Raw genomic sequence first — 25,159 nt, 5'->3', positions numbered from 1 at the left:
CCTGGAGGTCACAGTTCAATTCCCAGTCAGGGCACGTGTCTGGTTGCAGCCTCGATCCCCAGTAGGGGGCGTGCAGGAGGCAGCCCATCAATGATTTTGTTTTCATTGATGTTTCTCTCTCTCTCCCTCTCCCTTCCTCTCTGAAATCAGTAAGAAAAGAAAAAAGACCTGAAGTCCAAAGCCAACAAAATTCTACAGGGTCATGATGTCCCCAGCCTATGTCATAGGCAGATGCTTCTGGACATGGAAATCAAGCCACAGTATATACACTGCTTTTCCTTTCAAGAAGTGACCTTAATATTACCTATAGGAAGGAAATACCCTTCCTTCCCTTATGTTAAAGCACATTAACTCTTGCTCCCACACATAACAGCCAGAGGCACCATGCAAAGGCATTTTATTTAAAACTCAACATCCTGCTTGGACAATCAGTCACTCTCCTTCTCCAAGTTCCGTCACCTGTGCTTGAGAGCAGAGGGTGTGGTATTTTTCTGGGTTTACGGTGTAAACTGACAAGGCGTTCAGGAACTTGTCCAGTGGACAGAGCTCATCAGGGCAGCCTCTTGGCACTTGCTCCTGTGGAAGAGATGTTGCTCAGCAGGGCCAGGACCATCTCACTGTTTCCAGCGGTGCCCAGAGGCCTGTGCAAGGCCACAAGTACCAGCCGAGAGACCCCACTACTCAGCCAGCTAGCAAAAGTCACTCAAGAACTGTTTCTTGAACTGACTGGGAAGACAGTCAAGTTAGGACCGGCACTGGGAGGAGTAAAGGTCTGATCCTTGGGGACTGCTCTAGCCTCTGCCCTGGACAGCCACCTGCTCAGCCACCTGCTGAGGCAGCCAAGACACCAAGAGTGCTGACAGAACATGTCACCTCCCAAAGACACCACCATTAATTTCCAAAACAAGCTTCTACGTCAGAATTTTACACCCCGGCAGACACACTTGGAGGAAGAGGAGGGTGGTCCTGCTCCTAGGAGGAGTCTGTAACAGAACTAGGACAAGACCCAAGTTCCAGCGGCCTCCATAGGCCAAGTTCTGCCTTATCCCTGGGCCAGAGCCACGCATCGACCTAGATGACTCAGAAAGCTGATTACACCAAAGGAGGTTCCTCTGGGCCCACAGAGGGGGACCTGGTGCTGGAAACCAGGTGGGTGGGGTTGGGGGAAGGGTGCCTAGCCACCACCCGACCCCGCCTCAGGGGTCTTACCTCCCCATGGTAATAGAGCTGCACAAACCACTCCGAAGACTCCTGGTGTTGGTAGAGTTCCAGGGTCACATCAGCAGCAAACGGTGGCCACTTGTGGTCAAAAATCCCCAGGGCCAGTAAAAGCGGCAGGAGGGTCACATCATGAGTCGCATAGAGGTACAGTTTTCTGCAATGAGGAGACAGTTCTCCACACATCTTCCCTTGGGACCCTGGGGGCCGGGACAAGGCCTGCCTTCTTCAGCAGCAGCAACACATGCCTCGGAAACTAGCTGAGCCTGGTACAAAATCCCTCGCAGGAGATGAGGGAGAAGCCGTATCCCCACTCCCATGTCTGCAAGGAGCAGGATCCCCACTGGAACAGCTCTGTGGTTTCCTCCTCCCCTGGTGAGTTTCAAAGAAGACACTGAGCATGCATGCCTTGGGCCCTTCCCCTCTCTCTCTCTCTGGAACCTGCCTGCCTCTGGCAAATGTTCTTACTCAGCTGTGTGATGAGTTTTAGTAGGGCAAGTGCTTCTCTGAGTTGGGGAAGCTTGCATTTTGGGGGGAATTAAGTTTATTTCAAAGGAATATTAATGAACCTGTTTGGCCAACACATTCTCCAGATGACTTTAATCCATATCTGTCTGACCCTATATCTATCTTTTGGGAGAGATCAAGGATTTTATTTGTAGACCCCACACTAGAGGACTAGCAGTAGGCCAAGGGGGCAAAGTGGTAGAGGCCAGCAGGAAATGTACTGTCACGGGTACTGTGATGGACAGGGATGGGCATTCCCATAATTTGCTATTATAAATCTTGGCCCAAGTTCCTGAATGTTCCTTTTTCAACTCACTATCCTGTCTTTCCCCTGGGGATCTTTTTAAAGTGCAGATTCTGATTCAGTAGGTAAGGCTGGGGCCTGAGAAGCTAACATGCTCCCAGAGGACGGTGAAGCTGTCCATCTGCAGACCACACTTTGCCTTGCAAGGGCCTAGGATACATAATATTCTACCACTGTGGTCCCTAAACTGGGCTCCAGGCTCTGCAAAAGTGGTGATGGAGGGTCATGAGCCACTTCCAATCTTAAAATGCCTCATGGTATCATACCCTTCTATATACTTAATGAAGGAATTCAAACTAAAGAATCTATTACCAACTATCTTTGTTTCAGGCTATTATGACATCAAGTAAGTGATATCCTAATTAGCTACTCGAACACACGTACAATTAGTAAAAAATAGAAAAATTAATTTAGGGTTCTTTTAGCTAAAATTAAAATTTCAAAACATGGTTGGATGGGTGTAGCAGGGAGAAAGGTAAAAATGTGAATGTCTTTGGGATTTGTGGCCTCAAAACTTCTACCTTCAGTCGCCGACAGCCTGGTTCTTGGCCCCCTAAAACCTGGGTTTCCTCGCTACAACCGGAGGTCCCCACTACCCTCAGTTGCATGAAGCTGAGGAGCTGTGCCCAGTACCTGTTACTGTCAGGCGGAGTGGCCGGGTCCACAGCCTTCAGCAGGTTGCTCTCCAGGAGATGGAGAAATGGTCCCACTGCCATCTGCAGACTTTCCCTATGGCAAGGAAACAACATTTAAGCACCCAGCTGTTACTCAGCACACAGGGAACACGAGTGGTTCTGCCCGAGGCCTTCACTAGCCAATCAGAACTGAGAAAAAGACACATCAAGCCTGAGGGACAGACAGGCTGGAAGGAGAAAATCGGCGCTGCCTAAAGTTTGAGGGTTCTCTGGGCACAAACACTTCCAACAACAAAAGCGCCAGGATACAGACATGGTACGAACACAGCTGAGAGGAGAGCAGCTGGGGGAGAGGGTACCCGGCAAGTCATACAGAACTGGGCCTTCGGGACTGAAAGAGCAAGCTGGGAAGGACAGGGGTGGTGATTTCCAGGAGTCCCGGAGGGCCCTCAGGACAGCAATCTGAAGGAACCACATCCCTAACCATGCCTCCCACGCGCCAGCCTCCTTCCCTGGAGGTTAGGCCATAAGGACCTTTCTCATTACAGATTTGATTTAACAAGGAGTCAGCAGTAGTGCTCGCAGGGCTGGCACTGTGGCTCCACTGCTTTCATTCTCAGGCTGGGTACAAACAAAGCAGTAAAACGGGCCAGTAAGCAGCCAAAACACTTGGTTCTGGTGACTCTCACTTTTTAAAATCAAAGAGGAAAAAACCTCTCCCAGAATTCCCAGAACCCAATCACTGACAAAGGGGAATGGAGTCGCCGTGACTGGCTTAGAGCAATTCTTATTCACGGTGACTGGATAAGCGGCCACTTTTACAAATCAAGGAGCTCGGAAGCAATGGGTGAGGAGTAGGCAACAAACGCTGTACGTCCCACACGCTTTCCAGAAAACGCGCAGGGGCCCAGCCAGGGGGACGGCCCTGTGAGGTGGTAACCATTTGTGCTCAAAGACACATTGCTTTTATGAAACCAGGACTCACTGGAATAAAAAGGACAATGGATCAGGTCTTATTTAAAATGCTTTACACCGGGAGAAGGCAAACTGTGGCCATTGGTCCAACCAAACCCACCTGCCTGTTTTTGTAAATAAAATTTTATTGGCGCACAGCTGTGCCCATTTGTTTGCATGTGGTCCTTGGCTGCTTTCATGCTACATGGGAAGAGATGAGTAGTTGCAACAGATAAAGCATAAGCCACAAAACCTAAAATATTTACTAAATGTGTGTGTGTGTGTGTGTGTGCGTGCGCGTGCGTGTATGTATTAGTGGAGAGGAGGGCAGTCAGTGACAATTTAAGTCTGGTGGGGCCACCTCAGGAATAGATGAGGGAAAGTGGCAAGTCCAGGTAGTGGCAGGAGGCCGAGTGGTGAGGCCGGAGCCTTCTGGATGCTCTGTGTGGTGTACAAATGGACACACCGACTCGGAGGGGGAGAACAGCTGTCAGAGGCTCTTATCAACAGACTGCGCAACTCCTTGAAATGTTAGCTGCTTTTCCTCCCACTCATCTTCCTAGGGTTGTTCCCCTATTTCCCATCTCCTCCTCTAGCAAGTCACCTAAGCTGAGTGCAAGCTGAATGTTCTTAACCAAGCACAAAAGCATGGTTTTGCCATTTGGTAAGAGAAACTGTCCATTCTGACAGTCAGGACACAGCCCTTCTAAAAACAGCACCCTAAGTGTCAGTAACATGGAGAAAACACAGGACTATTAGAAGACCTAGGGCCAAGTCGTGGCTCTGCCCCTTGCTAGCTGAGCTGAAGGAAGGTGGCCACATCCCTTGGCCCAGTTTCTCCAACTGCAAAGCCAGGACTTGGACCCTACCTCACAGCGAGAACATGAAAATTATTGTAAATTGTGAGGTGATGAATCAAGTGAGCGATGATGATTCTTACTTCAGCATCCCCACCCCAAATCCTTTGAAACTTACAGCAAAAGGAGTAAGTCAGTGATTAAGAGAAACTCAGTCAAGTGGTGGCTCCTGAATCCGTATAACAGTGGACAGAAGCACTAGGTGGCCAGGTCCAGCTCAACCCAGGGCTGGGTCCACTCAGTGAGCCCAGAGAATGGGGTGACTTCTGCCAATGCACACGGACACCAGCAGGCAGGTGTGAGCGGTCTGATGAACCCCTTCCTGCACTGGGAGGCCTGAGCAAGCGTGACGTCGTGCCAGCAGCTGAAGAGGCCCCTCACCTGTCTCCACCTTGCACGAACAAGGCTGTGTCCACAGCTCTCTGCTCGATCATGTGTGCAAACCTCTTCAGCGTTGGGCAGCTCAGGAGGCCGTGCACCTGAAAGGGCCAGGGGTATGGTGTAGAAAGAAATGCTTTCACGGAGCCTTCAGGGGCCTGAGGGGACCTTCTGGGGGGGGGGGGGCAGGGGCTTCACAGCTCAAAAAGCTATGTTCTCGGGGCCTTTTGGGAGCTATTCCTAGAGCTCTGAAGGCCCAGGAAAACCTGTTTTCCTCCCTTTCTGACAGCTCCCCATCTACTCCAAAATGAAAACATTTGTGTTTTTTTAAACTGTAAAAGAAAAAGTGGTGAATAAAATATAAGGCAAGTAATTCATGGCCTTCATTTTCCCCAAAATGACTTCCAGAAAGTGTAACATAGAAACAGTTCATATAAACTCTTCTTATAACCTCAAACCTATTTTACACTTCAGTACAGGCTGTACTTGTCTTCCCCAGAGAAGGAGGATCCAGCTGTACAGCCTTTGGGTGTCTGATTTTGAATCTAGAGGAGCAGTTCCCAGTGGGTGGTCTTCAGCACTTATTAGACTAAAAAAAATCCTATGGCTAAGTGAATTTGGGAAAAACAGACTTAAAAATTAACCAGCCTTCTTCACTACGGGCTTCTCGGGTTCTTTAACATGCTGATGTGCACACACTCTTCAAAACCTGAGTTAATACAAAGGTCCTCCAAAATTTCTAGACAATTCTTCCCTTCCCACCACCCACCCAGCCTCTGCCCGTCGTAGCACACACTCACAGCACTGGTACTTAGGGAACATGCTTCAGGAAACTCTGACCTAGAGTGAAATGCCTGCTCCTGAATGAGGAGTCCTCCCCGATCGTCGCCGATCCCTGCCAGCTGCCTCCAAACCAGGAGGCCTCCACCCGCTTCTCTCCACCCAGTTCTAACTTAGGGGCCAGGCCATCCAGGTGCCCACGCCAGATTCGCCCACCCCCAGGGCCCAAGGAGGACAGTCATCCCACCTGCTCAGCAGCCACATTGTCAAAGAGGATTAAGAAGTCCACTCCATCACTGCTGGCAATGCCCATTCCCTCCTTCACCTTTTTCAAATCCTCTGAGATTCCCGACTGCAAAGAGGCAGCCTGCCTCCGACCTCTGCCAAAAAATAAAAAGAGTGTCCTTATATTGTACAGTGATCAACAATTTACGAAGTTTGGAATCTCATTTAATCCTCAACAACTCATAGGGGTTAGCTGTCATTATTCCATTTTACAGATGAGTAAACTAAGGTTCTATGAGGTAAAAATGACTTGAAAAGTTAGCAAGTACCAGGGCTGGAATAAAACCTGAATTTTTTCAAATCCTACTCCAGCATTTTCTTTTATTAAACCAAACACCATGCAAGCATGGCTTAGGTCTGCTTGAAAACAGCATTGTTTCTTCTGTGAAACACACACTTTATCCTGAGTATCGCCCAGAAATACCTACACATTGAAAAGTGCCATCAGCCCAGACCAACCTACCCTACAGGGCAGCACACTGGTGAGAAAGGGAATCTGTGTCTTCTGCCTGCCCGCCTGGATTTGCAATTCGATGACTGGCTCAATCATCTTTTATTTAGCCCACTAGTTTCTTCATCGGCCCCATCTGAGAGCTCAGGATTATCGAGACAATACTGCTTTGGAAATAGCAAAGCCCCACTCGTGGCCGTATGCACCATCTCTCTAGCCCAGCATGTGGCTTTCCCAGGCTTCCTGTCCCTTCGCCACTGTGAGCAGGAGCATCTTCACTTCCTGGTAGCAGTGTCGGACCTGAATGCCATGCCTCCCCCATCCTCAGCTCAGTAGGCCCCGCAGGCCCTCGGCTCAGGCAGATCCTGCCAGCAAACGTACTATAAGGCCGCCTGTCCCCCAGCAGTGAGCCAGAACCCAGGGCGGTACCTGATTCTTTCCCGCAGGCTCCAGCAGTTCTGGAAGTTGGGGTACAAGACTTCTGAGCTTGCTTCATCAGTGTGGATGACAGCAGGTCCTGAAAGTAAGGCGGGGACACAGGCAGGAGGAAGCTGCAGTGTGTTCCTCCAGCATCTCCTCCCCCTCCTTCTCTGAACACACAGATGGAGCTTCCAGGATGCAGGTCATCAAGGTTACTCAAGGAGAGTGAAGGCCTTCACCACGCCCTGGCCTTGCCAGTAGGAGCTCCCCTACGGCCTGAGCAATGAAGAAAGCAGGTAGCAGCCATGTTCTGTCTGGCACAACCCATCTTATTGGGCCACATATAGGCTGCAACCTGATTCAGATGGCACTTCCCTGACCCATTCCAAAAAACCTGACCTCAAGGCACTACCAGTACTTGGGCTTTTTCATTTATTTTTTTATTTTATTGGTTTTTTTAAAATGGAACAGACAGACAGACATCAATGTGGGAGAGAAAGAGAAATATCGATTGGCCTCCTCCCGCATACACCCCAAACAGGGATCAAACCCACAACCTGGGTATGTGCCCTGGCTGAAAATTGAACCCGCTCACCCCGTGGTATATGGACTACACTCCAACCAACTGAGCCACCCGGCCCAGGCAGCTCTTGGGCTTTCTGATAAATGGGCCGCCCCTGACTTTATCAGAACTAGGTGACTTTCTTGCTTCCCAAAGTCAATCCTATAGGCCAGTATGACAGCTTAACACATGGCAATCTAAGCAAGGTGACCACAAGGCCACAAGTCCTCTCAGACCCATCACCCTGCCCAAACGAAAGCTAGCCTTCCAGATGAACTTCCTGGAACCACGGATTAGACTACAAACCGCGCAGTAGCTCCCTACTGCTCAGAGCTCACAAGTACCCTTGTTCCTCCCACCGATGCTCAGGGAAGGCCCTCTAGTACCTCCCGGCTTTGCTCTGTGCAACTCCCCTGTCTACAGAGCTCAAGCCTGACCTTCTCTGATGGTGAAAGAAACAGCTCCCATCAGCAGCTCCCTGGAGTTCGCTGAAGTCAATCTGTTGAGTGATTAGGTGACTCTAAGCCCCAAAGAACGATTACTCCCAAGTTACCGATAGTCACACCCTCAGGACTATAAATATAGCCTGTGGTAACTTGGCTAGAATATCGGCATTCAGACACCTTCGTTGTCAAATGACCAGAGAGGCCCTCTCCCGATGTCCACGTCTTGAGAAGCACGAAGAGGATGAGTATGGATTCTGAAACCAGGCCACCAGGATTTGAACCCAAGCGCCACCATTTACCAGCTTTGTGTCCCTGGGAAAGTCATTCAGCCTCTCTGTGCCTTAGTTCTCTTATCTGTCAATTGATGATAATGTTACCTGCCTCACAGGGTTATGACAAGAATTAAGTGAGTTCATAAACGCGAAGCTCTAACAATAATGTTTGGTGCATAGTAAGTCCTTTAAATGTTAGAATAATAATAACAACTATAATTTAAACCTTTAGTATAACATGATAATTCTATCTGGTATCTGATATTGGTGTCTGGAATTGGACTTACAGTTTATGATAAATAAGAAACATTGGAGTTGACACTCAAATATATGCTGAACGACTGATCACATAGTACAGACCAACAACCTCCGGCTTCTCCCACAGCCTGGTTCTCCTCAGCCTACACAAACCCTCAGGATTTCTCTAAGCATTTAGTCCTGAAACAATATCCAGAGTTGCACCACTTCCATTAATTGTAACTAACACCTTGGGGTTCTTTGGTTTATTCAAGTCCCTTGATACTGGTAAAGGCATGGGAATTGCTGTGACAGATGTCCAACTAGAGTCCCACAATATTTGGGTCCCCTGCAGCCACACTGGAGGCTGAGGATGACACAACTTCCTTCCTGCTGAAAACCTGGGGCAGCCTCGGTCGGATTCCTGTCTGCAGGTCAGTCTGCCACCAAGAAACGTATTTCCTACTGCAGTCATAGCTTTGCTATTTATGAGAAGAGGATATCTGCCTTTTAGAAGCTGAGCAAGTGAAGAGCTTCCAGAAGGCCAGGCACTGTGGACTGTTCCTGAGCTAAGGGGCTCCCGGGAAGTAAGGAGCAGCCCATTCTGTCTGCTGTGTGTTCCTTAGACACATGCTCTTTGTGGCCAATAGCCAGCTTCAGCCAGAATCAGCAGCACTGCCCACCCCAGCTGGGGGCAAGGCCAGCCTCCTCTGGCCTGAAGGTTTCTATCATTTAACATTTTTTAAAAAGCCTGGTGGAAGCCCTGGACAGTTTGCCTCAATGGTTAGAGCACCGGCCCTCGGACTGAAGGGTCTCGGGTTGGATTCTGGCCAAGGTCACGTACCTCAGTTCCACGGCCCTGGTGGGCATGTGCGGGAGGCAACCAATCAATGTGTCCCTCTCAAGCCCATGTTTTCCTCTCTCTCCCTCCCTCCCTCCCTTCCACTCTCTCTGAAAAGCAATGGAAAAAATATTCTCGGATGAGGATTTTTAAAAAAAAGTGCCCGGTGGAAATGTTATACCTCTTTGAGATACTGCTGAAGAAGCTACACAAAATAACAAGAATTTTTGCCTTCTAGTGTCTTAATATTAGTGAGGTTATGATGATCTGAAACTCAGACAAGCAATTAAATGTAAATTTGAATCAATTATATGTGACAAAATGCAGCTCCATTTGATAGTCAAAGGTCCTCAAAACATGGGAACCATGAGGGAAAATAATAAATGTGGTCCTTAGTGGTGACAAGGTTGGGAACCACTAGCTGCGATCATTCACTGGCTGAATTTGTCAAAACCCAACTCAATAAACTTTCTCAAACAGGACAGACTGAGCTAATGCTAGTAATAGTACCAGGGTCATGCTCTGGATTATCACCAGGACCAGAGCAGCAACAGCAGGCTCAGGTCCCAGCTAAGCGTCCCTCTGGCCCTCCTTCCTGTTCAGCAGTCTCTCACCTAAGCACAAAGCCCCAATATTGCTCACAAGACCTGGCGAGGGCTGCCTCGTGCAGCTTGCGCAGAAGTTGAAGGGGAGGAGTGAGGAGGCAGGGGCCCATCAGAGCAGCTGCCGCTCCTGCAGCCACTGAGGTGAGGCTGGCCAGGCAGAAGCCCGTCAGGAAGGGCCCACGAGAGCAGGTGCACCATGGAAGCCACGTGTGCAGGACAGAGACCAAGGGAGCAGGCACCAAGGAAGAGGGAGGTGGCGCCTTTGGAATTAAGAAGAAAAAGTTCCTCAGGGGCAGGGGCAGGGGCTATTTTAGACTCCAAATTCGAACCTTCTTTCTGACGTTGGAAAAGCCCAGCCAGCAAACAGCGGGTAGACTCCAGATTCCGATACATATTAGTAGAACGAACACTGGAAAAACACAAAAAGGTAGAGGTACTCAAAAAGGAAGATTTAATTATATACACTCTACCTTATTCCACAGAGCCACTGGGGAGCTTTCAAGGGTACATAAGGGGAGCTACGGGGCTGGGAAGAATCTCCTCTCTGTGTGATGGCTGCCCCAAGGGACCCGAAAGCCATGAATGTGACCGCCAATGACCACCAGTTCAAAGGGTTCTACTTTGTAAGGGCAACTGGCCCAACCTCCCTTGGACGAGAGTGGAAAGCATCTGGGGCACAAGGACAGGTTTCCTCATGCTCAAGACCTCACACTGGGCACAACATCCGTCTTTCAAGTAACTCACAAGATCTCGCGTGGGTTGAAGGTTGGCGAAAGGAAGGGGATGTCCTCCACATAGTTCTTCCTCAGCCTCTCCCCCAGGGCAAACATCTGCCGCATGCCCACACTGGTCAGCTGGCCAGCAAACATGCCCCCCTGCGGTGGGGCAGAAACAGAGAGGAATGCAACCCCCTCACAGCCTACTAAGCCCAGCCCAGAGCAGCCATCAGAGCCAGCAGCGGCTTCCCATCGCAGGAAGCATTGCTCACCTTCAGCACGGTCTTGTGGTACTGAGAGTCAAAAAGAGAATGTGGTTTCGGGCCACCAGCAAGATTGGTGACGGTATACTCAAACTGAGTTTGGGGTGGGACCTCCAATAGCCGGGGATTCCACTCTACCTATTGTAACGACACACACACAAAACACACAACATATTGTTTAAAAGGTTCTTGACACAGCATTAATATCCAGCAGCACCTGGGACACAGCCGGGATCACACTGACACTACACCTGTAACTTTCCCACGGGAGAGAAGGAAAGAAACTTTAACTCTAGCTTCAATTAAAGGAAGCAAAAACCAGGATTTACTATTCCCGGTGTCCTCAGACCAAGTCCTGTCATTACTACACCAGTGTTCACTGTCAAGAGGCTGCCCTGGCACCTAGTCCAGACTGAAGTAAAGGGAGAAGTGGCTAGAATGCTTGACGCACAAATACTTGGTGAATGAATGAATGAATATAATCTCAGTGACCATATATACCTGTAAGGCTTGTTAAGGAATCAGCCCGCAGGTTTCTACGGCCCTCCCTTAAGGACTCTACTTCATGTCCCTTGTAACTACCACGTATTTCCCTTCCTGTCCTCCAATTTCTCAAACAAGTCGCTGCCCTCTAAGGAAACTTCATGTCTTCACCATCTTTCGTTACTCCTTGCAATCTGGCTCCTGCCAACTGTACTATAGTGGGTTCAAAACATCACAAGTAGCCATAGGTCTCTTAGCTCCAACTGCCCATAAAATTCTTACACTCATTGAGTCAGATGTGATGACTTCAATTTTAAAAACAAATCTTTTCTTCTAGTTCCATATACTGCTCCTCTCCCCAACTCATGTCTCTTTCAATGCTCCCACAATTCTCCTAGGCCCCAAACGTGAATCTCTGATTCTCCCCCTTGATCCACCATCCCCACACCAAATCCTGTTGAGCGCTGGCTAGAAAAAGTCACTCCAATGGTCCTTCTTTTATCTTACTGTTAGAGCACAAAACCTTATTACCTTAGGCACAGCCTGTGACAGACTCCGTCCCCTCAGCCCCACAATCCATCCATACATAACCACTTTGCTAAACCACTTTCATCACACTGGCAGCTTTTCCTAATGTTTCAAAAGATAAGCATCTGGCCTTCTAGGACTTCTGCACCTTGGTCCAGCCCTGTCCCTAGCTGTACTGCCACTCCGCCTCTCTCCTCCCCTCCCAGTCGAGACCATGCCCACTGTTCCTCTGCATCCTCTCTCAGCTGGCTTCCCTTGCTTGCTCAGAGGGACCCCTGTCCCTACTTGCCCATCCAACTTCTCTCCAAGGTCCAGTGATAACCCAAGTCTTACTTCCTTTCCCCACCAGTCGCTACCCCAGTTTTCAGTGATGGTCTTACCTGAATTCCTACAGCACTGACAATCAAAATATTTAACTCAATTTCCCACTAACATTTGAAAATCTATTATGTCACACATGACTGTATTTATCTTGGCCCCTCCCAGAAATATCCCGGAAGAGTGCCACTAGGAGTCCCAGGTTCACTTTGTATGGAAGCAGCTCTCCAGTTTTCAAAAAGGCACAGTCTCAGTCCCATTTGCATCTACTCTCCAACACCCGAGTCTCTTCCTCTGCTGGTGCTGTAGCAACTAATATCAGAAGACTGGGTGTTCAGAGCTGAGACTTTCTTCCTACTATCTTTAAATCTCTGCTCCTTCTTTCCAAGTTCTGATGTTCTAACGTTCCTGCACAAAACCCTTCAAGGGCTCACAGTGCGTGATGATCCCTGCCTCTCTCTCTTCACCCTGCCCTACACATTTACTCTCAAGCCACACAACTGTTTCCTACAGCACCATTCTCACACTTTTTGGCCTTTCAGCCTCATGTTTCTTCTACCTGGAATTTTCTGTTTCATCTGAAAGACTTCTGCTCACTCCATAAGACAGCTTAAATATTCCCGGAAGCTATGACTATGGCCCCTAGTTCTCACAGAGGCTTTGGTGGCCTTTAGCAAACTATATGAGAAGAGCTCCTTTACCAGACTGTCCTGCTCCGTAGATTTACCTTCCTGAGAACAGAGACAGGGTCGTGTATTGGCCTTTGCATTTTGGATGTCCAACAAAGGGCCTGGCACCCAATAGGTATAAGTAATAGCTCCAGCAATCTGCCAGGTCCTGTGGAAGATACCACGATTGAGGTAACATGACCCTGCCTCTTGGGGTTTTCAGGTTAGTGGAGATAGCAAGCCATGAATGTAAGTGACAGCAGTACTAAAACAGAAACTATGTGTTACAAGAAACCAAGTGAAGACCACTGTAGTTCAAAGACAAGACAGCCTTCTCTTCAGCCTGGGGGTCTGGCAAAGTTTCATGGAGAGCATGGCATTTGAAACGAACAGGATTTAGACAAGCAAAGACACAGGCTTGAGAATACAAAGTGGTAAGAGAGAAGGTGGTATTGAGAATTCCAAAGGGGGGGCAAAAGTAGGTTTACAGTTGTTCATATGGAAAATAATACAATAATTAATAAATAATAACATTAGTATAAACTCTGTGTTCTGTGTACTCACAACTGCAACCCCATTTTTGTCCCACCCTGTACATAGAAAGCTTGAGCAAAGCTGAAGAATGATATATATAGGAAAGAAGTAGTTTGCTTTGCCTCAACCTGGGAGCAGTTTTCAAACTTCTTAATCAGTAAATACCAAGTAGAGTTTAACTTCAGATTGTATATTGAAAGACAAAAACAAGAATTTCTCTAGTTGAATTAGGAGTGGGAATCCAGAGCCCCAGCCACTCAGCATCCCCCTAGTACACAGGCTCCATAAAATAGTTTGCAAGCCAGCAGCATGGATCACAACTGAAGTGGAATGACTAGATGCAGAAAAGCCAACATCAAGATGTTGGCAACACAGCAGATGAGAGCCTAAGGCCACATCTACAGCAATAGGAATAGAGGGAGTAGGTGCAAGACTTTTGAGTCAAACTTGGCAAATAAGTAGTAAAAAGATTTATGTGGGGATTATATTGGTGGGTAAACAAGAAATAATAAATTAAAAATTACTTTGGAAAATGTATACATTAGGATTCCAAGATGGCGGCAGATTAAGTGGAAGCTACACAGTCTCCCACGACAAAATTGGAATTACAACTAAAATATAGAAAAACTGCCTGGCCAGCATGGCTCAGTGGCTGAGCATCAACCTATGATCCAGACCATCATGTTTCAATTCCTGGTCAGGGTACATGCCCGGGTTGTGGGCTTGATCTCTAGCAGGGAACGTGCAGGAGGCAGCTGATCAATGACTCTGTCACTGATGTTTCTTTCTCTCTCCCCCTCTTCCTTCCTCTCTCTGAAATCAATAAAAATATATTTTAAAAGTGTGTGTGTGTGTATATATATATATATATATATATATATATATATACATACACACCATCCAGAATAATCAACTGAAGACTACTATCTGGAGAGCGCCCTCATAACCAAGAACTTAAAATGAAGACCACATAGGAAGTGTGGAGGCACAAGAGGGTTGGCTGGGCTCCCACAGGCAGCAAGTGAAGGTCCAAAGGGATATCTCAGCTGTGGGGGGTTCCCACTGAGAACTCAGGGGTCTAAACCCCAAACTGGGTGCTCCAGCCCAAAGCACCAGAACTGAGAAAGGTGCCCACATAACATTTGGCCATGAAAAGCAGTGGGGTTTCTGTCTGACAGGGAGAGGCGCCTGGATATGCAGGCACCTTCTTAAAGGGCCAACACACAAAATTTTGTGTGTAGCCACTCACCTTGGGCTCTGGCAGAGAGAGGGCAGAGTAGATTAGAGCTGTGTGAGGAGAATCCAGGGTTGTGGCCTCTGGAGATAGAGCTCAGAGGGTACATGTCTGGACTCGTGTGCTGAGTCATTTCCCCATATGACAGGACATTTTTCTCAGGCAGACATTTACTATCCAGGCAGCCTTTGCCTGGGGGGGGGGGGGGGGAGGGAAGCAACTGTCCTACCCTGTGGAGTTTCTACAGCCTAAGGCTTACTAAGCAACTGAATAATAATCAGCCTCTGTCTGGGTGCTTTGAGTCTCTGCCTGATTTGCCTCTGGACCCAGGGCTTGGAAAAGCAGACCTTGGTGTGGATCTTTGTCCTTTCCAAACGCACCCAGCCTCAGCAGAGGGAGCCATAGCTGTGGATTGTGGAAAGCTTCAAACAGGGTTCTCAAGCCAGTCACAAACAGCATCTGACATTGGCCTGCACCAGAGACCATCCAAAAGACTGGGAGTCCTAGCAGATCTAACTAACAGACAGAAACAAACCCAAACAGGCAGCCAAAATGGGGAGGCAAAAAAACAAGCCCAAATGAAAGAACAAGAAAATTCTCCAGAAGAAGAGATGAGTGAAATGGAGATAAGGAATCTATCAGATATAGAGTTCAGAACAGTGATTGCAAGGATGCTCAACAACATGAGAAAAGATATGGAAACTATGAAAGAAATTAAGAATGACATGGTAGAAATAAAGGATACATTGGAAGGAAAAAACAGCACCTTAGGGGAAGCTGAGGATCAGATCAGCGAATTAGAAGACAGGGTAGAAAAAAATCACTCAATCAAAGAACCAAAAAGAAAAAAACAATTGAAAAACAGGAGGATAGTTTAAGGGAGCTGTGAGACAACATGAAATGTAACAATATTTGCATCATAGGATTACCAGAAGATATAAAAAGAAAGCAAGGGTTAGGGAATCTGTTTGAAGAAATAATGGCAGAAAATTCCCTTAACTTGGTGAAGGAAAAAGTCATACAAGTTCAGGAGGCACAGAGAGTCCCAAGCAAGAAGAACTCAAAGATGCACACACCCAGACACATCATAATTAAAATGACAAAAATTACAAAGAGAGAATCTTAAAAGCAGCAAGAGAAAAGCAATCTCTTACCTACAAAGGAGCTCCCATAATGCTGTCAGCTGATTTCTTATCAGAAACTCTACAGGCCAGAAGGGAAAGGTATGAAGTATTCATGGTAATGAAAAGCAAGGATTTGAAACCAAGACTACTCTATCCAGCAAGGCTGTCATTCAAAATAGATGGTGAAATAAAGAGCTTCCCAGACAAATAAAAAGGCTAAAGGAATTTATCACCACCAAACCAGCATTGCAAGAAATGTTAAAGGAACTGCTGTAATAAGAAGTAGAAATAGAAAGAGAAACATAGGCATAAAGAAATAAAAGGGCAATATATAAGTACCTATCAATAATAACCTTAAATATAAATGGATTAAATTCTCCAATCAATAGACATAGGGTAGCTGAATGGATAAGAAAACCTGACCAATATATATGCTGTTGACAGGATATAAGACTATCCTCAGAATAAAAGACTCACACAGGCTGAAAAAGAACTTCTGGAGGACTTTAAGAGAGAGCTCGATAGCAGTACAGTCATAGTAGGAGATTTTAACACCCCACTGACTTCACTGGATAGATCTTCCAGACAAAAAATCAACAAGGAAACAGTGACTCTAAATGATACACTAGATCAGATGGATTTAACTGACATTTACAGAACATTTCACCCCAAAGCTGAAGAATATATATTCTTCTCCAGTGCATATGGGACACTCTCAAAGATAGACCACATGTTAGAACACAAAACAAGTCTCTACAAGTTCAAGAAGATGGAAATATATCAAGCATCTTCTCGGACATTTACACCATGGAATACTATGCAGCTGTAAAAAAAGAAGGATCCCTTACCCTTTGAGACAGTATGGTGGGACCTGGAGAGTATTATGCTAAGCAAAATAAGCCAGTCAGAGAAAGACAAGTATCACATGATCTTACTCATATGTGGAATCTAATGAACAAAATAGATCCAGAGAGATAGAAGCATGGAACAGACTGACGAATCTCAGAGGGAAGGCAGGGGTGGGTGGGGTGAGATTAACCTAAGAACTTATATGCATATATGCATAACCCATGAACATAGACAATGGTGTGGTGAAGGCCTGGAGGAGGGGAGGTGCAGGGTGGAGGGGATCAATGGGGGAAAAAAGGAACATCTGTAATACTTTCAACAATATAAATTAAAACATAAAAAAAATTACTTTGTTTTTGTGCCTGGGTGTCTAAGGTTACAAGAGTAATGGAAGTACTCCTTGACTAAAACCAAGACCAAGACAGAAGAGTAATTGACAAGCTGAGTTCGGTCAGGGACACTTTAAGATTGAGATACCTTCTTTGTGTTCCCAGTGCTCCCTGCATACTCCCATAACTGGAATCTGTTTTGTCTTTCTCCTTCACTACACTGTACTTCTTACAGCTGAGCCTGAATTATCCAGCCCTGTCAGCCCAGTCTAGCACAGGTCTGACACCAAGTCCACAGGGCCTATTCAACCTAAGAAATCTCCTGTTAGGCACAGTTGCCAACAGAGGATCTTCAGTGTTTCCAGGGAATGGCTCCTGAAAAATCTAGGTCATGGCAAGTCTAGAATACATGTTTTCAGAGTTTCGGGAATGAACAGCGTATCAGTTCCATACATAATGTCCGTCCCCCCCGCACCCCCGCCCCACACTCTCATTCTTGTTCTTGTGTTAGTGGCAAAGGCTAACTTTATAATTTTACTTAATTATTTATACCCCATTTTCAAGAACTTAAAGCAGATGATAGCAAAACCTTAGACAATCAATTCAAAGTAAGCAAGAAAGACAAAAGCAAACAGCACAGGGACAAAAAAAGTGGATGCAATGATAAAGTTACTCAAAAATGCACATCATGAAGATCCACATATTTGTTGTAGGTGGGCCAAGATTCAACACTAAGCTTTCTGGCTTTTATGTAAAAGGAGAAACTTGATCAGCTAGACAAGCTTAAAGATAAAAGCAAGCCAACTGTTCAGGAGAAGCACACCATTTCTAATGCTAACAGATAAACTCCTCCCTACGGTCCTCATAGAGAGGACAGAGTAATATCACAAACATCTTTTCGGTAGTCACAGCAATGAGTTCTGTGGGACTGTTTCTCAGTTTCCTCAATACAGAAAGACAGCATCTCACCAGAGCATATTTCTGTGAAGACAATACTACTCTGGGATGGATATGCTACATTCCAAGTAAAAGAAAAATGTACATAAAACTAGACAGAAACCTTCCAGGTGTAGAGTTTTAGAATAAAGCAATGGTCTTAAGCCTTGACTGCACACTGGCATCATTGGGAAGTTTTTAAAAAGTTACCAATGCCTGAGCCCTCTCCTGACCTAATCACATCCAGATCTTCTAAGAGTAGAGCATCAACTTTTTTAATGCTGTTCAGTCCAGATCCTTCTAAAGCTTCACCAGAGAAGCTTTTGTCATGTCTGGATGCTCTAGACCAATTAGTCAGAATCTCTGGGAGAGAATCCCACATAAGTATTTTTTAAAGCTTCCCAGTTGAGTCCAATGTCTCACCAAGGTTAAGAACCACTGCTCCAGAGGAATGAATAAACTGATAGGCATCCTTCATGCAATGCTTCCTGAAAACTCTTCTCTTAGCTGAACTGTGGATGGGTATTAAGCAACATTTATTTTACAAAAACTGAGGCACCTGCCTGAATGGGAGGCCATTTTGCCACCATCTGGAAGGGAGCTGAGGGAAATCCAAAAGCAGGGACAAATTTATCTTCTGGATCTAATCTAATGATCAGAAAAAAATGGCCAATCAAGTTCCAGAGTTTTATTTCCAGAGCACAGCTAAAGGAAGACAAGTTAAGTCAACAGCCATTTAAGCGATAAGAAAACAACTCAATAAGACATCTAGTTTACACAATGCTACTTTCTGAGGATTCTGATAGAACTGAGTGAGGTGACTTGTCACATGTTTATCTACAAACCAGTCCTAAGTCTGGAAACATCTACCAAAGACTATTTTAGTTTTAGAATTGTTGCCAGGTAGTCCCAGGAAGATTAGCAAATCCCAATAACAACCTCTATCAAACTGGATCTTGAAAAGAAAATCTGAGAGGACTCCAGAAACACGTTACAGCAGGCCACTGACACTACTAGCTCATAGTTCACACAGAGAGTTAGTTCTACTCTCATTTTTATGCACAAGACTTCATATGAGACAACGAAAGGTGTTCAGTGCATCTGCCTAAAGTCTAGGGAATGGGAGCAGGAGGGAGAGTTAATGTGATTTTACTAATTGCAAAGTGAGGCCATGGACTCGGATGTTCCATTATTTCATGGCTATCAGACAGAAGATGAATGAGGCTGGCATTCTACCTGAGCTAAACTGTCCCTTGCAACATAAAGGCAAAAAATACCCATCACACACCCTGGCTCAGGAGAAATCCTTAAAATAAGCTAAAATTTTTTTAGGCTCTCCAGGGAGAACATATACTGTACATACTAAGTCCAGGCCTAGATATTCAGGCTTTTGTTCTCTGCTACTACCAATAACTTTGTCTTCAATGTGAGCCTTTATGCCTCTATGTTATTTTCCAGCTTTTCTGTAACAACAATAAATGAAGGGGGAGTGCACAGGAGACAGGCTGTGTACACAATCATAAGGAAAATGTAGTGACCTTAATATAAAAAGGCAAAGTAAGGGACTGAAAAATGGAAGGAAAAGGGAGAGAAGAAGGGAGGAAGGAATGGAGGGAGGAAGAAAGAAAAGAAATTCCAGTACCAGAAAGCGGTATCGCCATACAGAAAAGCTAACTAGAAATCTGGTAGTAGAATTAAGTGCCACCCAAGATTTTGTGGGAAGTGCTTTAAAGGTTTGACTTCATCTGTGGCCAGCTTTAAACACTGGGTTTTCAGTTGTACCATGTGAGGACACAGCCCTAGAGTTTCTGGAAAGCAACTATGAGGAGTATGCCATCAGGTTTGGATGACCTGTTGAACCTGCTCCAGCATTAACCTAGAGGACTGACACTGCAAAAGCACCCCACAGGTAGTGTGACTGCTGGGGCCTGAGTATTTCAGGTGGCATATTCATTTTCACTAGAAGCCAGTTCTTCAGCCACAGGTCCACCTGCTGTGAGAGGTCAGAGACTTTCACTGGCTCTCCTCAAGAAATAAATCCAGAAAGACTGATTATTTAAAACACTAATTATTTGTGCTTTAATCATAATTTTCCTGACCAAAGCAGGTATATTTTAAGACATTATAACCACAAGAGCTGCCAATTTTTAACTGCTTTCCTACCTCAAATCCCTTCCACAATAGGTTTATACCCAAAATAGAGGACAGCTCCAAGATAAAGCATTTTTTACCAAAAAGCCTTCAGCAAACCCTGAGAGAAAGAAAGCTGTTGTAAAATCTGTTCCCAAATCATTGACTTCTGTTATCCACTTTGATGCCAGTTAGGGTGGTTCCTTTCAAACACGGTGACACAGAAATGCACTACACCCCTGCGCTCGAGGTCATCCAAGTATCCGCTAGAACTGCGCTCTCCTTTCCCAGCCCTGCTGAACCAGGACCTGCACTCTAACCAGTCCCCAGGGGCTCCCACGCAGCAGCAGCAGCAGCCCCGCGGCGCCGCCGGCCGCGAGGACTCGGCACCGCCAGCAGGGGCGCCGCTGACGGCCCGCGGCCCGGGAGTGTTTTCAGTCCGTCGGGACCGAGGCTGACCCCGCTCCGAGGGGCCGCAATTCCAAAGGCGAGTTCCCGCCGAGGCCCCGGCCGCACTGGCCCCCAGGGCCGCCCCGGGGCCCCCGGGCCCGCCTCTCACCTGCTCCTCCAGCGGGAGCTGCTTGAGAGGACTCCGCGCCCCGTGTCGAAACACCACCTGCACCATTTTCAGCTGCAGCAGGCGCCGGTCCACGGGAGGCTCGCCGTCGGCTCGTCGCAGCTCGGCCAGGGCCACCCGCCGCTGGTGGACCAAGTACGCCAGCGAGGCCAGGGCGCCCACGGGGGCCCACGCGCGCGCCCTGAGGACATCGGCGATCATGGTGGAAGCCCCTCAGCTGCCCTCGGGAGGGAGGCCCCGGAGGCGGACACGGCCCCGCGGGCTCCGGGGCTCAGCGGCCGCCCCCAAGTCCCCGGGAACCAGCGGGCGCGCACGTCCAGCCCCCCAGGCTGGGACCGCTGCGACTCCGAGAGCTGGAGGGGCCCGCGGGTGGGAAAGCGGGGGAAGAGACGGGGGAGCGGCGAGGACGCCCCGGGAGCTGTCGCCGGGCGGGGCTGGCGCTCCAGCTGCGGGCTGGGGACGGGGTGCGGGGCTCCTTAGCTTTCGCCCTCTCTGGACCTTGAACTTGTGGTCCAAGTTGGGCCTGCAGCAGTCCTGAAGGGACAGGAACCAGCCCCGAGTTCCTCGGCGGCAGCGCCCCACTGACAGACGACTGGATTCCACTTTTCTCCGCGCAAACTGCAGCCGCCGCCGGGCGCAGCCAGGTCCCGCTCGGGAGGCCGCGCGGAGGAGCACGGGAGAAGCGGTGCCCCCGCCTCGCCCCTCGGAGCCGAGCGGCTAGAACTACAACTCCCAGGAGGCTGCGCGCGGGGGGCCTTCCCCGGGCGGGCTATTGCCCCGCCCCGTCCCACCTGGTGCGGGTCTAATCCCGACCCGGCGGCCACTGCACCGGGAGCGCATCCGCTCGTTTGCCCGGCCGAATAGCGTAGGAAACGCGAGGACAGCGGAAAGAACTGGGTGTGCGGGGCGGTATTTGGGGTCCAGCCCATGTAGTAGATTTCACTGAAGTCCTGGAAGTAGGGTTGCTGAAGCTAAGAGCCGAGACACTTACTCAGTTATTACTATTTGCAAAGGGCGGCACTAGGCCCTTTATATTTCATCTTCATTTACTACCCGCCCCCTACCCTCTGTGTCTAAAGAGGCTTAAATCGTCGAAAACACGCAGAACTTTGAGCTCACTGATGTGTTTACTTACATCCTGAATATTTTCTCGTGGAAAACTCCAGGCGTTGTCTGCAGGTGTCCCCGTGCCTAAGGACCGTAAGTTACAAAGAAGTGGACAACTTTAAGCACCTGCTGGCCTGGTTCTCTTGAGTATACAGCCACCCCAGGCTGTGTCCCAGACCCTGGCAGCAGGACGCAGTCGGACCACCGGTGTCTGTCTGAAGGCCTTCGGTCCCATGGAGAGCAGAGGCATTTGTGAGGAGAGTCTGAACATATAGCATCTAACCAGTTCTTTCGTCATTCTGAATTCTATCCTTGGATCAAACTGGGCCATATGTGAAGGTAACATGCTTACGAGGTATGGCTCCTGAGTGAGTTTAAACTTGTTCACCAAGCTAGAAGTTTCTGCATCTCCTACTGTGAGGGAAGGGTCATTTTGGGACACTGCACATTGTCACAGTGTTTCCCCTGGCCTAGCCCGTGGACTCGCCTGTCAGAGTCTTATTGTTGTCCTGTTGTGATTAGAAACTGAAAGCTGTTGTTCTATAGCCCACCTAAGGCATCAGGAGCACCAGACAGCAGGGCTTTGGAACCTGTGTCATGAAATGTAACCCCCTTTTGTTACATTTGGGTTGGAGAGAACTGTTCTCAACACTTCAATGAAAAGGTGGTAACCGCTTTATAGTGCAGAGGGGCCCTGGTATTTGAGCAGCTTCAGCATCTCTGAGGATTTTAGCACATCAGAGCCCCTTCAAGGCAATGGAACATTGGCATCTGGGTGCCAGTACCTTCTGCCTAATGGACAGGCACCCTCCTCCACACCTGCATTCTGGCAGCCTGGGCCAGACTTGTCAGGCATGGTGAACAGCACCTTTGACCTCTATGAGCAATAGCAGTGGTTCATCCTACTGGGGCAGGTGCACATGCGTGGTTGGGGTGTGGGGTGTGTGGCGGTGCTGGGGATGTCTCAGCAGGTCTCTGCAGTAAGCCAGAGCTGGTTTGGTTGGAAAATGAGAGATTCCTTTTGTTAATTGAAAGCACTGTTTATCAGCACATGTGAGACTAGCCTGGGGAGTCCTACAAATATTTGATGTGTGAAGTATGGTAGTGCTGGCAGTGGTAGTAACTAATCTGAAGTTTAAAAGAGAGGGTAGAAATCTTGAAATTATGCTTTGGCAACAGCTCCAGAGTTGGGGGATGGGGAGAATGAAACACTTATTGTGACCCTGGTTTTACCACCAGGTGGTGCTGGCTTGGGAAATAAGCCCTCTGCCCACCAAATTGTCTTTTTTTTTTTTTTTTTTTCTTTTTGGTTAATTTGAGCAGATTTTAATAAAATCTACAGTTTTTATTATGTCCAAATTGTCTTTTAATACTATGCCAAAACTAGGTTTTATTCATAAGATTAGATAAGAAACAACCACATTCACTGTTTTATCTCCAGTAGTGAGCACAGTGCCAGGTTCATAGTAAGTAGTCCATACATACTTGCTGAATGAACATATAGGATATATTATTGAAATGTTGTTGAGGATATTGTCCATTACATCACTTATTGCTCCCAATATAAATCTCCTCCTGAGAAATTTGTTTTAGACTAAAGTGTTAGCATTAGAACAAGCATTAAAACATATAGCCCTGGCAGGTGTGGTTCAGTGGTTAGAGTGTTGCTTCCCGGTTAAGGGCACATATCTGGGTTGTATCTTCAATCCCCAGCCCTGTTCTGAGTGAGTGTGGGAGGCAACCAATCGATGTGTTTCTCTCACATTGATGTTTCTCCCTCTCTCTTTCCCTCTCCCCCTCCCTCCCTCCTGTCCACTCTCTCTAAAAATCAATGGAAAAAATACCTTCAGCTGAGAATTAACAATAACAACAACAAGTATGAAGATGACTTTCCTTTTTGCCTTGGTTGACTGCCAGCTTGGAGCCTAATTTTAAACTTAACTACAGCAAGTATTTAAATTGGAATGGCCAGTGTAACTGTGACCTTTTCCTCTGGGATATCACCCTGGATTGGAAGGGAGCAAAACTGGAGAAAAGTCCGTCAGGAGGCTGCTGCAGCATTCCCAGTGTGAGACCTTCAGGAGGCAGAATTAACAGTGGAGACTGAGAGGGAGGACAGGGTCAAGGATGACTCCTCAGCTCCTGCCTGGGCCACTGGCAGAGGATGCCATTCACGTGGAAGAAGGTTGAGCAGAAGTTAGCAAGTTAACTTTGGATTTGTACATTATAAGGTACCTGTGAGGCATCTGAGTAGAAATACCCCCTCAACAATTGATTATGTGGGTCTGGAGCTCAGAAAAAGTCATGGGACTCCTCTGCCCATAGTTGTTATTTGAAACAATGGGAGTGGATAAGATTCACAGGATGAGTGGGTAGAAAAAAAAGAGGGGGGCTAGAACAAGACTCTGAGGAACCCCATCATTTAAGGGAAAGGCAGAGAAAAAGAAACCTGAGAAGAAGTGGCAGAGAGATAGAAAGAAAAGACAGGCATCAAAAGCTAAGAGAAGAAAGATTCTAAGAAGAAGAGAATGGATAACTGTATCAAAGGAACTGAGGGTCAAGTAATGTACGGACCAAGTGTCCATTGGATTTGACAACAAAGTAATCTTTGGTCAGTAGTGAGAGCAGTTTCAGTGAAATAGTGGGGTGGAAATTAAATAGACGGTGAGTGGGAGTAAGTGTAGACATCGTCAAGAAGTTTAGCCAACAAAAGGAGATGAACAAGTACAGTAGCTGACGGTGTTTGGTTCCTGAAGTTAAGGTTAGCCTCAGAAGGAGAAAGTACATATTTTCCATGCTGACAGGAAGGAAAGAAGATAGAATAGTCATGAGTGGAGTTATATTTATAGTGAGGAAATTGGAGGATTTTTTTTTCTTTAATGGTTTCTGCAAAATTGGTGTGGGGGTGCAGGGCTTGGTGTTTTTGAAGATTTGAGGAACATGGGGAAGTGAAAGAACCACAGAGTACTTGAGAGAGGGTAATGAGTAGGTAAATACTTTCTCCAGCTTCATAGAACATCAGAGTCACTTGGAATGTTTGGTAGCATGTAGGTTCCAGAGCACCAATATGTCTTACTATATCTGGGTAGAGCCCAGGACTCTGCATTTTAAACAGGCACCCAAGGTGATTCTGATATAGGGGCTCTTCAGATCACACTTTGGGAACTACTGAAAGAAAGTCAAGGAAGGAATTATTTTAGTATAGGAGAATATTTTACAAAATAGGAGAAAACTGCCAGTAGAGAGGAAACAACTAAGACAAAAAGGAATAATTGATAGGGCAGAATCCCTAAGGAGGTGGGAGAAAGTATAATAAAGAAGAAAGGAGGAAGGATAAGCCTTGGACAGGAGAAGTGTGACCTCTTTAATTAAGAGCACCCTTAGACAGAAGGGTTATGTCTTTCATTAAGGGTCACCTCTAGGTAAAGCTATACACTGAGGCAGGTAACATTGGTAGTTTCACCTTCAACAAATTATTTTCCCCAGTAAGTTTGGAAAAGAAAAAAGAAATCAATAATAATTATTTTTATTTAATGTTGAGTGCTTACCTGGCATTGTGCTAAACCTTTTACATGCAGTGTGGCATTTAATCCTCCCAGTAACTCAAATGA

General features: G+C 47.1%; 1 protein-coding gene across 1 annotated transcript; it reads right to left on the bottom strand.

Moving 5' to 3' along the window:
• Window positions 1-380: 380 nt before the first annotated feature.
• Window positions 381-20,732, bottom strand: ACP6 (acid phosphatase 6, lysophosphatidic). The gene is made up of 10 exons (XM_081121421.1): window positions 20,424-20,732; window positions 10,741-10,869; window positions 10,497-10,627; window positions 10,082-10,161; window positions 6,799-6,886; window positions 5,881-6,013; window positions 4,857-4,954; window positions 2,663-2,758; window positions 1,210-1,375; window positions 381-576 (listed from the first exon to the last, which is right to left on the bottom strand). The coding sequence occupies exons 1-10, from the start codon at window positions 20,640-20,642 to the stop codon at window positions 433-435; spliced, it is 1,284 nt and encodes a 427-aa protein (XP_080977547.1). The 5' UTR covers window positions 20,643-20,732; the 3' UTR covers window positions 381-432.
• Window positions 20,733-25,159: the final 4,427 nt, after the last annotated feature.

The sequence above is a fragment of the Miniopterus schreibersii genome, assembly GCF_964146895.1.
Source record: "Miniopterus schreibersii genome assembly, chromosome: 19".
In the NCBI taxonomy this organism is placed as follows: Eukaryota; Metazoa; Chordata; class Mammalia; order Chiroptera; family Miniopteridae; genus Miniopterus; species Miniopterus schreibersii.
Note: the sequence above shows the minus strand (reverse complement) of the source record. Positions and strands in the feature narration are given on the sequence as shown.